This window comes from Struthio camelus, chromosome 3, assembly GCF_040807025.1.
Source record: "Struthio camelus isolate bStrCam1 chromosome 3, bStrCam1.hap1, whole genome shotgun sequence".
NCBI lineage: Eukaryota > Metazoa > Chordata > Aves > Struthioniformes > Struthionidae > Struthio > Struthio camelus.
Window position 1 is genome coordinate 64283844 of NC_090944.1, and position 14034 is coordinate 64297877.

The 14034-nt window shown below is 37.0% G+C and overlaps 1 protein-coding gene across 6 annotated transcripts in view; it reads left to right on the top strand.

The window, feature by feature from the left end:
• The window catches only part of KPNA5 (karyopherin subunit alpha 5), a 22337-nt gene continuing 8303 nt past the window's right edge, over positions 1 to 14034 (top strand). The window contains exons 1-14 of one of the 6 annotated variants that reach the window (XM_068938116.1): positions 156 to 307; positions 579 to 806; positions 2387 to 2520; positions 3685 to 3795; positions 4735 to 4762; positions 4879 to 4980; positions 5063 to 5162; positions 6055 to 6149; positions 6985 to 7116; positions 7999 to 8087; positions 9348 to 9447; positions 11022 to 11185; positions 12365 to 12443; positions 13431 to 13556. In XM_068938116.1, the coding sequence (XP_068794217.1) occupies positions 3701 to 3795; positions 4735 to 4762; positions 4879 to 4980; positions 5063 to 5162; positions 6055 to 6149; positions 6985 to 7116; positions 7999 to 8087; positions 9348 to 9447; positions 11022 to 11185; positions 12365 to 12443; positions 13431 to 13556 (1110 nt within the window). In that variant the 5' untranslated portion in view covers positions 156 to 307; positions 579 to 806; positions 2387 to 2520; positions 3685 to 3700. Of the gene's footprint in view, positions 308 to 578; positions 807 to 2386; positions 2521 to 3684; positions 3796 to 4734; positions 4763 to 4878; positions 4981 to 5062; positions 5163 to 6054; positions 6150 to 6984; positions 7117 to 7998; positions 8088 to 9347; positions 9448 to 11021; positions 11186 to 12364; positions 12444 to 13430; positions 13557 to 14034 lie in introns of those variants that run through there. The other 5 variants (XM_068938117.1, XM_068938115.1, XM_068938114.1 and 2 more) reach the window with 5 other exon arrangements.

The following is a 14034-nucleotide window of genomic DNA, read 5'->3' on the forward strand; positions in this document are numbered from 1 at the left end:
AGTGCCACAGCCAGTGAATTCTGGGAAGTGTCATTTTCTCGCTGGGGCTGCCCCAGGCGTTTCCTCCACCCACCACCCCTACCCCTCCCGGCCCGGCCCGGCCTGCCGCCGGCGCGCAGAGCCTGCTGGGAGCGGAGAGCCGCCCACCAGCCGGTGCGGAGCGCGGCGGGGCGGCGTCCGCCATCTTGAACTGCGAGTCGTCGCTGGGTGCTGCGCTGCGAGGAGGAGCGGAGCGGAGAGGGGTTATCTCGCCGGGGGGGACGGCGCCAGTGGTCGACGTGGGCGCTTTCCGTCTCCGCTTCAATGGGTAAGAGAGACGGAGCACCGAAAGCCGATGGGTAGAAGAAGGAGCTGTTCGCCGCTGGCGGGGAGCGGTCTGCTCTGCCTGGCCGGCCCGGCCCGGCCGGCGGCGGCGGCAGGGCGGGAGACTCGGTCCCCGCCGGTCGGCGCGGTCAGGGCCGGGGCGGAGTCCTGCCGTGCTGTTCCCTGCCGCCTCCCCCGCCGGTGGGCTGCTTCCTCCGGTCTCCGTGCCCCGTTGCCCGGGCGGTGGGGAGGGAGCCTTTTCCACTCCCTTTCAGAGGACGTGGGTGAAATGCGTCGTTGATCTGTCTCTCTGGCCGGCGAGGGGACTGGCGGTGTGGCACAGCCGAGCACCGGCTCTCGTCGTTTGGCGGCCCGTGCAGCCTCCCTCAGCTCTGCGGGACGGGGAAGCGGCGGCGATCCTGCACGGCCCGGTGCTTGGGGAGCCTGATGTGACAGGGAGAAAAGATCTGTTTCTCAGGCAGGTCTTAGTCTAGGCACAACAGGTGGGTGTGATACACAGTGTGGCTGGTGGAGGGATTTAGTGCTAAAGTGAGTACGGTTTAGCAGGGAAGTTCAAAATTTCTTGAATGTAGATGCAAAAGTTGTGAAGCATGAACAGATAGGGACTTCCAGTTTTTCCGACTGTATAACACCCATGAAAAATCTTTGTCGGCACGAGGGTATAATTTTGTTGGATTACTTTTAACCTAGCACTTCTGTTTGTTTATTGCTTGGCCTGACAGTTTTATTGGCACAACTGAATTGGCAGGACATGAATGGCTAGAGAGGTGAAGTGTTCTGGAACTAGTTAAGCCAGTCTTGTCCAAAAAATGCTCTTGTGAAATTGTACCTCGAAAGTCACAAGACAGTTACAGGAAAATTACTTCGGAAGGTGGCTCAGTTAGCCGTGGTCCAGAGATGGCAGTAGTTTACCAGGGCTCTCACCAGCCTAATGCGTTTGGGTGGAACAGGCTGCTCAGTCCTCGGAGTGTCTTGTTGGTGCTAACCTAAATCTGTGGACTGATATCCTCTCGTGGCTGGTGTTTGTTACTGAGCAGCCCTCGATACTGATATAACAAAGCCTCAGCATGAGAACGGCCTGCAGCTCAAGAACTGTAGTTCAAATATTCTTATGCCTTAGCTGTTCTTTTGTTGTGAAAGAATTCCAGACAAATCAGTTTGCTTAGAGTCTTGAATCGTATTTTTCACAATTAATTATTTGTCAGATGAAAGCTTCAGTTTCAGCTTTAAAAACAAGCACCTTGCTGTTAAACAAATTTTGTCAGTCAGTTACATTTGATCATTTCAGTGACAGAATCGTGCTGCGTCACTTTTATCTTTCCAGAACCAATATGCCAAAGTTGACAGGCAGATACTAATCTTCATTATACATCAGAAGAACTGATAATTAAAATGAGTCAATCACTTTGTTAGTTTAAAATGGAAAAGGATAGACCTATCTGGGTGCTATTGACCCTTAATTTGGTTTCTCTGCAGTGTTTTTGTTTTTCTATATATAGATGAGAGAAGAAAATGTAAGATAACTTTTAGATCCTTTATTATGTTTTTGAGGTAGGCATCTTAAAAAAGTGAAGAGACAGTACCGTATGATGTTAAATGAAGGAATAATTATTGCAAGTTTTCTTCTTGGATTTGTTTTTATTTTATTTTATTTTATTTTGATACACCTAATTCTTCCTTTTGAAGAGGAGGAAGTGAATTCCTGTACTTGCTGATAGAGTGGCAGACAATTATTCCCTTAAATTTTAGATCAAAATTTAGCAGTGTAGTGTTCTCGGTGTTTGTGTCTCGTAAGACAAGCAACTTAATTTTGAGTACTTTAAGCCATTTAATTAAGTGCCTGATCCCTGAGAGGAACTGTAGTTTAATCTGCAATTAAAAATGCATATCTAGGCAATGATTTTTCTCTAATTTCTATTTTGAAGATTTTTTTGAATGAACTAGGCATTGCTTACAACTGCAGGAATACATTTTGCTGCTATGGGTATTTTTGCAGTAAAAGAGATGGCAGGTTTGTCCTTTAAGGCTTGGCCTTTTGAGGTAATTTTTCTTTTTTTAATAGACAACATGGCAAGCCCAGGGAAAGATAACTTCAGAATGAAAAGCTACAAGAATAATGCGCTCAATCCCCAAGAAATGCGTAGGCGAAGGGAAGAGGAAGGAATCCAGCTTCGGAAACAAAAAAGGGAAGAGCAGGTAAGCCTCTCAATGAGATATTAACTGTTAAGGGTTTATGAAGTTATAGTCAGGTCGGTGAAGGGATTCGAGCAGGCTCCTGTGGAGTAGAATCCAGAGAACCAGGCTAAATATCCGCTTTCTGTGCGATCTTGGTGAGTGCCAGGCACCTTTCCGTAGGATCGTAAAACAAAGAAGTGAACAGAGGCCCTCTTAAGTCATTGGGGAATACCAATGAGAAATCCATATCTTAAGTTTAATCTCTACTCTAAGTTCAGACATATAAGAGCTGGGTGAAAGGAGGAGCTTAATTCAGATAAGGTTTCAACATTCTCTTCTAGAGTTTGGGCCGAAGTTGTACTGTTAAAAGTGAGAGGGTTATTTTGTCTTGGAACCCATGCCTCAAATTGCTCAAGAGCTTTTCATAAAGTAGGTTAGTACTGTGGCTTCCAAATGACAGTCCCTAAACTATTTTAAATAATATTTTCAGTTGTTGTCATTGAATTTTTAGTGATGAGAGTACATAGAGTATTGTGTAATTTTATGGCTGGCAGTAGTCCCTGTTCCCCAAATGTTTCAGAATTCTTTTCCAGGAAAGCAAGGAAAGGTTTGTTATTCTCCTTGGTTTCAAGTGGCTGACTCCTGTCTCCCACAACCTAGAGAGTGTCCCAGGCACTGATCTACAGCCTCCTCTGAGGTGGGAATGCTTACCCTTCTCCTGGGAAAGTGATGCTGGAAAATGAATTTAAATTAGTTGGGCCAGAGAGGTAAGAGTAAGAAGTAGTAAGGTAATGGAGCATTTACTTGTGAATGGGTTCACCTGAATGTTAGTATCTCCTGAAAGGTTTGTTTGTGTATTTTTCTAGTAAATTATTCTCAGATAAATTATAAGAATAGTAGGTGGTCCTTGTCTCATGCTGAGTGTCGTCCGACTGAGAATATTCTTGTGGTGTCTTTCTTCTTAATTTCTGGAATAGTATTTTCAGCTCCTCTCACACTGAGGGAACAAATTATACAAGAAAAAGATTGCTTTTGTGCCAGGTAAAGTTAGAACTGGTAGATGCACTGTGCTTGTAAACAGAGCAGTTAACAGGTTTCAACCAAGAGCTTCCACGCTCTTGCTGAGTGCTAGAAAGAATGGCTGATCTTACAAAAGAACAATATTGTCTCTCCTTCCATTTCTAGGTTTCAGTGGAATTGAATGCAATTGTTTTGTGTCCAGGATTATACCGAATTTGGGAGTTGTGCGTTGAACAAGAGAGAGCATGCGTTTTGTTTTAAGATCCTCTTTGACATGTGGGTAGAAGTAAATATGGAGTTGCTTAAGCAGTTTTGGCCATGTGCCATAGCAGAAATGTAGGTGTCTAGACAACTTTGAAGACAAAATCTTCAGGATTAAGTAGGCTGTTTCGTTATTATACTTAAGAGGTGAAATCCTAGACAGTGAATAGATTGAGATTTTAACATTTATTTTTAAAGATATTGTCATAGTATTCGTAGAATGGTTAATTATAATAGTTGTAAGTGTAGTACTGAATTGAAGATACAAATACAGGTTTGGTTTCTAGAAGCAAAACAGGCTAATGTGAATGTTCTGTTTGTATGCCAGGAAATGAAGAGGTACTTATTAAGCATACTCATTAAATACTACAGTTCAGTAGTATTAATTTTTTCAGTACAGTATGTGTTTAGAGTATAGGCAGTGCATAAAGCCAATGTTAAAGTGGTTTTGGATATCGTGAATGTTTCAGGTTACGTCTTTAGAAAATTCACCTTGAAGCTACGCTGTTTTTTCTCCATCTATATTAAAATAATGTTTCTGTTTTAATTTTTCTGCAACTGTATATTAAATGTGGTTACCATTTAATTATCTTGTAAAGAAAGTGCATAGATCTTAGACTTCCTGTGCTGAATGTTAAAGGGAGGTGCAGTATGCAGAAAAACGAGTGCTGCCTCTGCGTTGATGACTTTAGCTTATGAACTATGTAAGGAAGAAACAGTATTCCACAACCTACTTTTTTTTTAAAAAAAAGTAAACATTGAATTATGACTTGCTGAATTTTTAAACACTAAAAGCAAAAAGATCTGTATTTTGTTTTTCTTACATGTGAAAAATGCATAGCTCTTTTCTAATTAAAGAGCTCAGGTACTTTCTCTGATGTGGTGCAGTACTGTTTACCAAGGTACAGATGTAGTAGTGTTTTTCTCTTTTATGTCCTTTCAACTTTAATGTAGAATTCCATTTGCGTGGATGAATAGGAAGGTGAGTAACTGAAACATTTCAGCTGGCGTTGGCGAAAGCATTCCTTCAAATACACGTCATTACTACCTGCTCTATGGTAAGCTTTGACAACTCCCACGAATTTCTTCTTTGTTTAGCTTTTTAAACGCCGAAACGTTTCTCTTCCGGGAAATGAAGAATCTATGATAGAAAGTCCAATTCAGGATCCTGATGTCAGCTCTACTGTGCCTATTCCAGAGGTAAATATTTTAGTGTGTTTTTAAAATGTTACTTATTCATATGCTTAGTATTAGACATAAGAAATCATTCTTTCATTTTTAGGAAGAAGTTATTACAGTAGATATGGTGCAGATGATTTTCTCAGATGATCCTGATCAGCAGCTCACAGCAACTCAGAAATTCAGAAAATTGCTATCTAAAGGTACATAAACATTTTCTGGGTTTTTTTGGTTCCTTTTATGTTGATATTAAAAATTTTAGTCATATAGAGTCAGTTAGCGTCTAACTTTGTTCTGCGTTAAAATAGAGTTTGCTGAAGCTTCTGGTTTTGTTTATGTAGAAGCAGTGCCAAATCCATTCCGACATAATGGCGAAATACAAAAAGCTTCATTATTCTAATGTTAAGTCTTTCAGACAAAGTAACAAAAGCGAGGACATTTTGATTAAAGGATCTAGGGCACTATCTAACTGCACGCTAGCGTTACTTAGGGTACTTGTTGCAGTGTTTGAATTTCTGATCCTAGTGCGGTTCTGTATTTGAGGGGAGAAAAATGATACAGTTGCCAAAGAACAGTTCTAACTGGTTTTGGTTGAGACTGTACGACATGCAATCTTACGTTAATGCCAATATTCGTACAATGCAACGTATTATAGTCAGACTTCAGCAATAACATGTCAGGGTTTACAGAACTGAAAAAAATTATGTATCAGAGAACCAAAATTAATCAAGCACCATACTGGACAAAGGTATGCCTGGTCATTTAACATTAGTATCCCATAATTGTTGTTCTTCCGTTTACCTGAATTAGTATTTCAGGGAGCAGTGTTTTATAATGAGTTACTAACAAGCCAGTGGATAATGGTGTATAGAACCATTATTATACGCAACAGAGTTTTTAGTAAGTTAAAGCAGTTTATGGAGATGATCCAGCAGTCTATTCTAAAGTCAAAGTTTAACTCCTTCATTTGAGATTGAAGTGATTGAGAGCTAAAAATTATGAGAAATACATTCATATTGTGTTATACCAAAAAAAGTAATTTATTTGGTCTTTTCTGTTAGACTTATGCAAATATCTTTGTTTTTTATCCCCTAGAACCTAATCCGCCTATAGATGAAGTCATCCAAAAACCAGGAGTAGTGCAGAGATTTGTGAAATTTCTAGAAAGGAATGAAAATTACACTCTGCAAGTGAGTTTGGCTGGTACTGGTTTGGCATTTGGAATGGAATTAGAAACCCTCAAAACATCATTGGGAATCATATGTTTTTTTATAATCAAATTTAATTATTTTTTAGTCATCAAAGCTGTAAGTCTTAGTTGTCTAAAATTTCGGTTATTGCTACAAAAATTGTCGTGATTCTTCTGAATTTCATAATAGTCTGTTTGGATATATATTCAGCTGTCAAATACTTGGATGTGGCAGTCTTTGTTCAGGAGCATTTCCGGAGTGATAAATTAAGAGCATCAACACTGATGTGTGAGCAGCAACTGTTCTGTTTGAGTGTGGGTATAGTGTAGTGCTTCTTTTCAGTTGTAATCTTTTATGAGCCTTTCAATTTTCAGTATCTTTTCCTTCTTTTGTATGAAACACTTCTAGAAAAATCTTTGAAAAGTTAATAACAAGTGAATAATTAGTTCTGACTACCTGTGGTAGCCTGTGGAACGGCACATGGACCTTGTTTACACTCGTATTAGAAGAATTAATTTAAGCTTAGTATGGAATAACCAGAAAGGGTTTGTATCAGTTAATAAGAGATTTGAAATCTGGCTTACAATTAAAGTGGTGCAAACTAAAACCTAAAAACAATATAGATACTAACAGTGATTAATAAATACAGATATATTCTATCAATGACAATTATTTTCTTATATGGAAAGTACCGTAATAATGATGATTACTTTTTAGTGGAAAGAGGAAAAAAATGTAAAGTAAACCTCTGCAACTTTCATGCTATAGTTTATTTTTAATGCTTATACCTTATTACTGAGTAGTTTAAAATGATTTTCTTTCTGCTTCTCGGCAGTTTGAAGCAGCTTGGGCCTTGACAAATATAGCATCTGGAACTTTTTTACACACCAAAGTAGTAATTGAAACTGGAGCTGTTCCGATCTTTATTAAGTTGCTTAGTTCAGAACATGAAGATGTACAGGAGCAGGTAACTGTTTTCTTAAGGCATTTTATAACTACTAAAAATGTATTTGTGAGTGTCTTTTTTCTTTGTCTGGTTAAAGAAGCTGTGAGCCTCGTTTGCTTACTAGCCCATTGTTCAGGTTCCAGGAAGCTAAAGCTTTACCTTTGCTGTTTTTTCCCTATCATAACTTTTTTTAATCTGTTTCTTTCAGGTTTCTTTGAACCTATTTTTTATTTTATGTCATTGAATCATTTGAGAAACTACCTCATTTCTATTGTGGTGTTTACAAGTGAACAGGATGTAAAATACCGTAACAGACAGAAAATGACTGTACTTTTTTTCCCCCCCCCAAAGTTAGTAGGTAGTTTTATTTCTCTTATCCTTTTGTTCTTCCCTTGTGTTATTTTACAGTTTTCATTAATGTTTCCCTGAATATTGCTTTTAAATATTTTGGAGAGATACTGTAGTATGCTGGCTTACGCTTTACCGTGGTTTTGAAATGCTTAAGAATTTGTGTAGTGAAAGCTTCTTATTTAATTCCTTTGATTCCTCCTGCATGGTTTGCATCATTGAGCCAGTTTTATTGCAGCATTTATTGAGCAAATATAGCTTTTGAAAAGAATATGTACACCTTTTATTGAAAAGCATATGAATCAACGTATTTTCGTAACAGGAGACTTTCTTTAGTTAAACGTATGACCTCAAATGTATGTAATTGACTTTGTATAAGTGCACAACAAATGCACTATAGACATCAACACAGTCGTCTTGGAATTTTGTGTTCAGAATGATATTGCTAACTTTTTTTTGACTCCTTCATAATATCTGCTGTAAATATATGTAGATTACCTGTAGAAGTTGATAGATAAGCATGTATAATTTCACTTAGATGCTTTCCTTTTTTAGGCAGTGTGGGCTCTTGGTAACATTGCTGGTGATAATGCAGAATGCAGAGACTTTGTTTTAAACTGTGGAATATTACCGCCCCTCTTGGAGTAAGTATTGTAAGTTAATGTCGTAACTTTAGTATAGAGCTATAGATAACTATAAGCTTCAACTTGGAAGTCGTTTACAAATAAACACAAGCTTTTTGCTAAGTTGAGAGTATTTTTTTTTCCTTGATCAGTCCTTAAAATGCTCTCCAGATACAACTTTTTAAATATTATTCTGCTATGAATCTTACATTTCAGATTATCTGAGCTTTAGGTATGCTTTTAAATAAACCATCCCTGGAAACTTTCATATGTTTTCAAAAGTTTATTTTTAGTGTTATTTCACAGAAATGAAATATCTGAGGTGCGCAGCCAAGGAGGGCGTTGTCAGAGTTCTAGGTATATGATGTGAGAGAAAGGATTTAAGTCATACTTTTGTTTGTCTGATTTCCCCTTGGCTGTACAACAGGTTGTCCTCCCTGGCTTCTCCAACTTTTTCCAGTAGCCCCAAGTTTCAGTCTTGCTGTCAGTTTGGCTGTTGAAATGAGCTGGCGGAGTAGTTGTTACATTAAGTGTCTTCCACCAGAAAATGTCTCTTCACTAGGAGTGTCATTCATAAAGTAAGCATAGCACTTAACTATGCGAACTTTATGCTCGCAGTATGATGTAATTTAGCTTCATCACAAGCAAAAATTTATCCAACAGAAATTTTCTCAAATTTATTGTTGCTTAAAATAATAAGCTATTTTACAAATCCTTTTAAATAATTTAATATAGAGCAATGTTGTGACCTTCCTAAGAATTAAAAGCTTTAAAGATTTTTGGCCATTTTGGTATGTATTTTGTATGTATATTTTTCAAATTTTGCGTCTTTTGCATTCATTAAGCAAAAATAGTAAAGTTGTTTTGTTTTTGTTTTTGTTTTTTTAAGATCTTTTAAATTTAATATTTTATGGATACTGTTGGGGGGGGTTGATATATTTTGATAAATTGCATCTTCTTAATGAAAACATGAAAGCGAACTGAAAGGAGGGTTCTGTTTCCTTACCCCTTCTGACGAACCTCAGAAGAGATTAACTGAATGTTTTTTTTTTCATATTAGCAATGATGTACTTTATATGCATATACTTAATTTGGGAATGAGTTGTCCATGCAAAATAGCCTATGCAGATTCATTTCATTCTAAGAAAATATTTGCAGCATGTGTGCTATTAAGAGAAGTAAACTAAAACTAGTACCCGATAATAGAATTTTTTTTCAATGACAATAGACAAGAAAAAGGCTGTTTATCCTTTGATAACGTTTTTTCTCTCTCTTTGACAGGCTGTTAACAAATTCAAATCGTCTTACAACAACTAGAAATGCAGTCTGGGCTCTCTCAAATCTCTGTAGAGGAAAGAATCCACCTCCAGACTTCAGTAAGGTATAATAAAAAATACTTGTCTTGAGAAATCAGAAAATTGAAGGAAACTGGCACACAAAATTAACACAGTTACAAACTTTAGATTTAAATTACTTAGCTGCCAATAAATAGTGCTTCACTATTCACTTCACTGATGTGAAATAGTGGACAAGTAGTATATTGAGCACCAAACCCAATGGGGCTGTATTTTCTCCAGATTTGTTTTAGATGTGAGTTATGATTGAAGTTTTTCTTTTCTTCTGTGAATTTGTGATCGTATAATACGATGCAAGCTCGCACTACAGGAATAACGTTTTCTTTGCATTTTCCCCTCTGTCAAATACAATTAAATTGGCTTAAAATTCCTACGATAGTTTGCCTGTATGCTGTCCCCATCACTTTCTTCTCTCTCCAGTACGCAGTTATAAAGACAGTAAGACTTGCAGAGGCTGGTAGAAATAGTAACATCTTATTTTCGTTATTAAATTAATTCCTGGTAACTCTAATGATAGTAAAAGATGGAGCTGAAACTTAGGTGTTCTGATAGAAGAGACTGGGATAAAAAGGACAATAAAGATAATTTGGAGAGAGTGTACATTTATCTTGAAACTTAAGTTGTAGAGTAGTGACTGCTGTCATTGCCACTTTATAATTCTTTGGGAGAAGTAAACAAACGGGGAATTTCTGACATCAATTAATTTTGTTTGCAATTTCTGTTCCTAAGTTACACCCTTCAGTAGCATTTAAATCTGGCAGTAAAAAAGCAACAAGCCTCTTTGCTGCTTAAACCATTTTCCCTTCACTGGAAAGGATGCTGTGTAGGCAGCTAATGATAATAGCTCGTTTACTTTTTGCCCTTTGCAGTTGCACTAATCAGACGTGTAATGAAGCTGAATTGCATAACAGATACACGATAAAGATTCAAATTCTGCAAAGAACGTAACATTCTTAATCTGTCCAACTGAAACCGCACAGTTTTAAGGTGCTTTTAAAATGACCTGTTTTAGTGGGCTCTATCAATCTGTTTGTGTGGAGGTTGCAGAAGATGAGGGCTAGAGACCACAACTGGAAGAATTATTGAGATCACTTGTAGCTTGTTTGATTTAGTTCAATTAAAATGCTAATTCCTTTTTGTGAGTTACTCTGAGAGTCTTTGTATTAAATTTGTAGAATTTGTAAATTGATTATTACAGATAATCTCCAATACTCATACAGTGGCATCAGTGTCAAAAAGCATGATTACTGTGAATTTCCCTTCTTTCTGGGCACTCCAAAAATGCGTCAGTAATTCCTGATCAACTGGTTACCTGTAAAAGTAGGGTTTTTTTTATTTAAGTTGAGCAATTATATACCTAATATAATACTTCTAAGCAAATAGGCTGTAAATCAAAATTTATGCAATTCACAGGTTTGAACGGGATATGTAGTTTAATCAGGAAAGATTCCACCCAGATTCTGGCTCATTAATGAGCACATGTGCTTTGGTAGCAAATAGTTTTACACCTTTATACATTTGAAAAATGTTGTCTGAAACATGAACAATAGGAGATATCTACATCTAGGAAGTATTTATGCAATATTTGTTTTTCACCTAGGTTGCTCCTTGCTTAAATGTTTTATCAAGACTGTTGTTTAGCAGTGACCCGGATGTATTAGCAGATGCTTGCTGGGCCCTCTCTTACCTTTCAGATGGACCCAATGATAAAATCCAAGCTGTTATTGATTCTGGAGTATGTCGAAGACTGGTAGAGTTGCTGATGTAAGTACTCTCTTCATCAAATACATGTCTTATAGTATTGTTAATATTAGTGAATTCAAACTGAGTTGAGTTCTCCTTAAGGAGAAGATCTCCCCTTGTTGTTCTGAGATGGGGAAAAAAGACCCCACAAGTCCGAACTTTCTTTGGTGAGAGTAATGTACATGAACTCAGTCTGAAACCTTTTCAATTACTTGCTAGGTCGCTTTGCTTTTGGGATTTTTCCTGAGATTAGCAGTGAAAAAAGCTTTCTCCAAAGTACTCCTTTTTATTCTTTAAAATTTGATGTAGGATTTCCTCTACATGTAGAAGTCAAATGGTGAAGGCTGAAGACCAAGCTTGAATTGTAAATTAATTTCTCCGCTTAAATTTGTTAATGTCATTGTTGTATTTTATTCTTTTCCTAGTAACGCTATTTTCTAGGAGGTGAAGTTGAAATATAGGGAAACGTTGGACAACGAAAGTGCAGAGGTCGGCTTCTGCCAATTTGGAACCATTCAAGAATATTTGCTTTATAGTTATCTCCCTAGAAAAGGAGACTAAATCCCTATGTTCATATGGGGGCTCTAAAGTAGTGATAGTAGTTCCCAGCATCAACAGCTGAATATAGCTCCCTGTGAAAAGCTCATCTGTGTACCTGTCAGGAGAGAGTGAGATTGCTTTTTCTTTCTTAGATGCTTTAGGAAAACTGAATAGCTTTCCCACCACCTCATCCCCCAGTTCAGTAGTTGAATGTGGACTTCATATGTTGGTTTCTATGGTCATTCACTTACCAAGTGTGGAAGTTCCCTTACAAAAGGGGGCTTCTAAGTTTTAGTATACAGCTAATGACACACCTTTTGTCTCTGTCTATTGAATAATGCAGTTTCCAGATTAGTATCCAATAGTAGTTGGGCTGGGTGAAGCGTTCATGTCTTCAACATGTAGATAGCATCTGCTATGCAGATTTCTCTTCTGCTGTACGATGCAATTTTTGTTGTTCCATAAAGGTGCCCTTTCCTTGAATAAGCAATTCTGTTATGGGTTTACAGTTGTCAAATTTGGCTAAATAAGGGGAATTTATAAGAAATAATGCAGTGGTTTCTGTAAATAAAAACTTAGCACCTGAAGTAAGCCGTTCTTCACTGAAAATGCAAAACTGTAGTGTAACATCAAACGATTTAATATTTGTAATATCTCCAGGCATAATGATTACAAGGTGGTATCCCCTGCATTAAGAGCGGTTGGAAACATTGTTACTGGTGATGATATCCAGACACAGGTAAGACTAGTTGGTTTAAGAAAAATGAATGGGCAGGAGGTAAGAGGGATACAGAATTTTGTGAAAATTAATTGTAACAAAATATATGTCCATATACCTTACTGAAAGAGCTCTGTATAAATCTATGTTGTTTTCTATACTGTCAGTCTGACAGTCAGTTTAGCCTGTTATTTTAAACACTAAATTATTGCAAGAATTAACTTTTTCTTACAGCAAGGTATGAAGTTAGGGGATTACTTCATTTCTCTATGGTATTTTGAATGTTGCTTTTCATGAATTGTGAAAATAACTTTTATTTCTTAGGGGAGGTTCTATTATCTATTATTGCTTTTTTTTTTTTTTTGTTAAGTCTTGAAAATGCAGTCAAGTTTTCACTTTCTGTAAGCAACACCCGTGCTAGGTTTATGCATGAGTTTGTATGTGATAGTCTTGCTGATGCAATTTATCCCAAAGTTTTTTTTTTTTTTGGGCAATGGAATTAAGTTTGAAGCAATGCAGGAAGCACTACCAAGACAGGTTCTGTTTTGAAGAAAATTGTGTTTAAAAGGCTTACAGAACTAATATGTGCGGAAAATAAGGAATGCAGTTAATTACTTATTTTATTGTGGGCTCCATAAAAGAGGTTTTCACTGAGGAATTAAATAGAAGACATCTGTACCTTTAAAAAAAATGTGAACAGATAACTTTGGACCTAATCAGTGATTTAAGATGTCGTATTGTAGTGTTAAGCAGCCTCATTAAGTCTTGCTGTCTTTAGTCTCCGTGTCTGAAGTTAATTTGAAAGAATCTGCCCTCAATCATTGCATTGTCTGTTCAAACACTGGAGCACTGAGAACTTTCGTTTTGCAAGATTTGTAAGATGTTATCTATGACGTTTTGTAAAGTATAAAGCTTTTGCAAAATCTGCTTTTGTGGTGATCTGTAAAGTGCTTTTTTTTTTTTTTTTTAAATTGCACAAGCAAATTTTCAATTCTCAAATTATTTTAGGTGATTCTAAACTGCTCTGCATTGCCCTGTCTCTTGCACTTGCTTAGTAGTCCCAAGGAATCTATTCGAAAGGAAGCATGCTGGACTGTTTCTAATATTACTGCAGGAAACAGAGCTCAGATTCAGGTAACGGCCTGTATATTACTAATTTGGGCTTGTTTTGTTTTCATTTTCCTTTTATAAACTCACATGATTTTCCATCACAAGGAGAAATAAGTAGATGTTGTACTAACTCTGCATTATTTGTTTTAATCCTGTTTATAATTTTATCTGTTAAATTGTTTTTTAATTTTGAACAAAGTTTATAAATAACTACTCTTTAAAAAAAAAAAAGTAGCTATTGTCATTAGTACTAGAGAAGGTGATTTGTTTCTCTCAAAAGTTAATTCTTATAGAAGGAATGAAAGGATACTTAAATTATTTTCTGGATTTAATATCAACAGTTGCTATTTTTTTCCTGTGGCACATCATCTAATGATATATTCTCTTTAATTTTGTTATACTTTGTAGTATATGTGTTGTTAATAAGCAATTTTTATGTCTTAAAAGTTGAAAAGAAGCATCTTGTACAAACTAGTCCAGTGCAAAGAGGCCCGTTCTACCA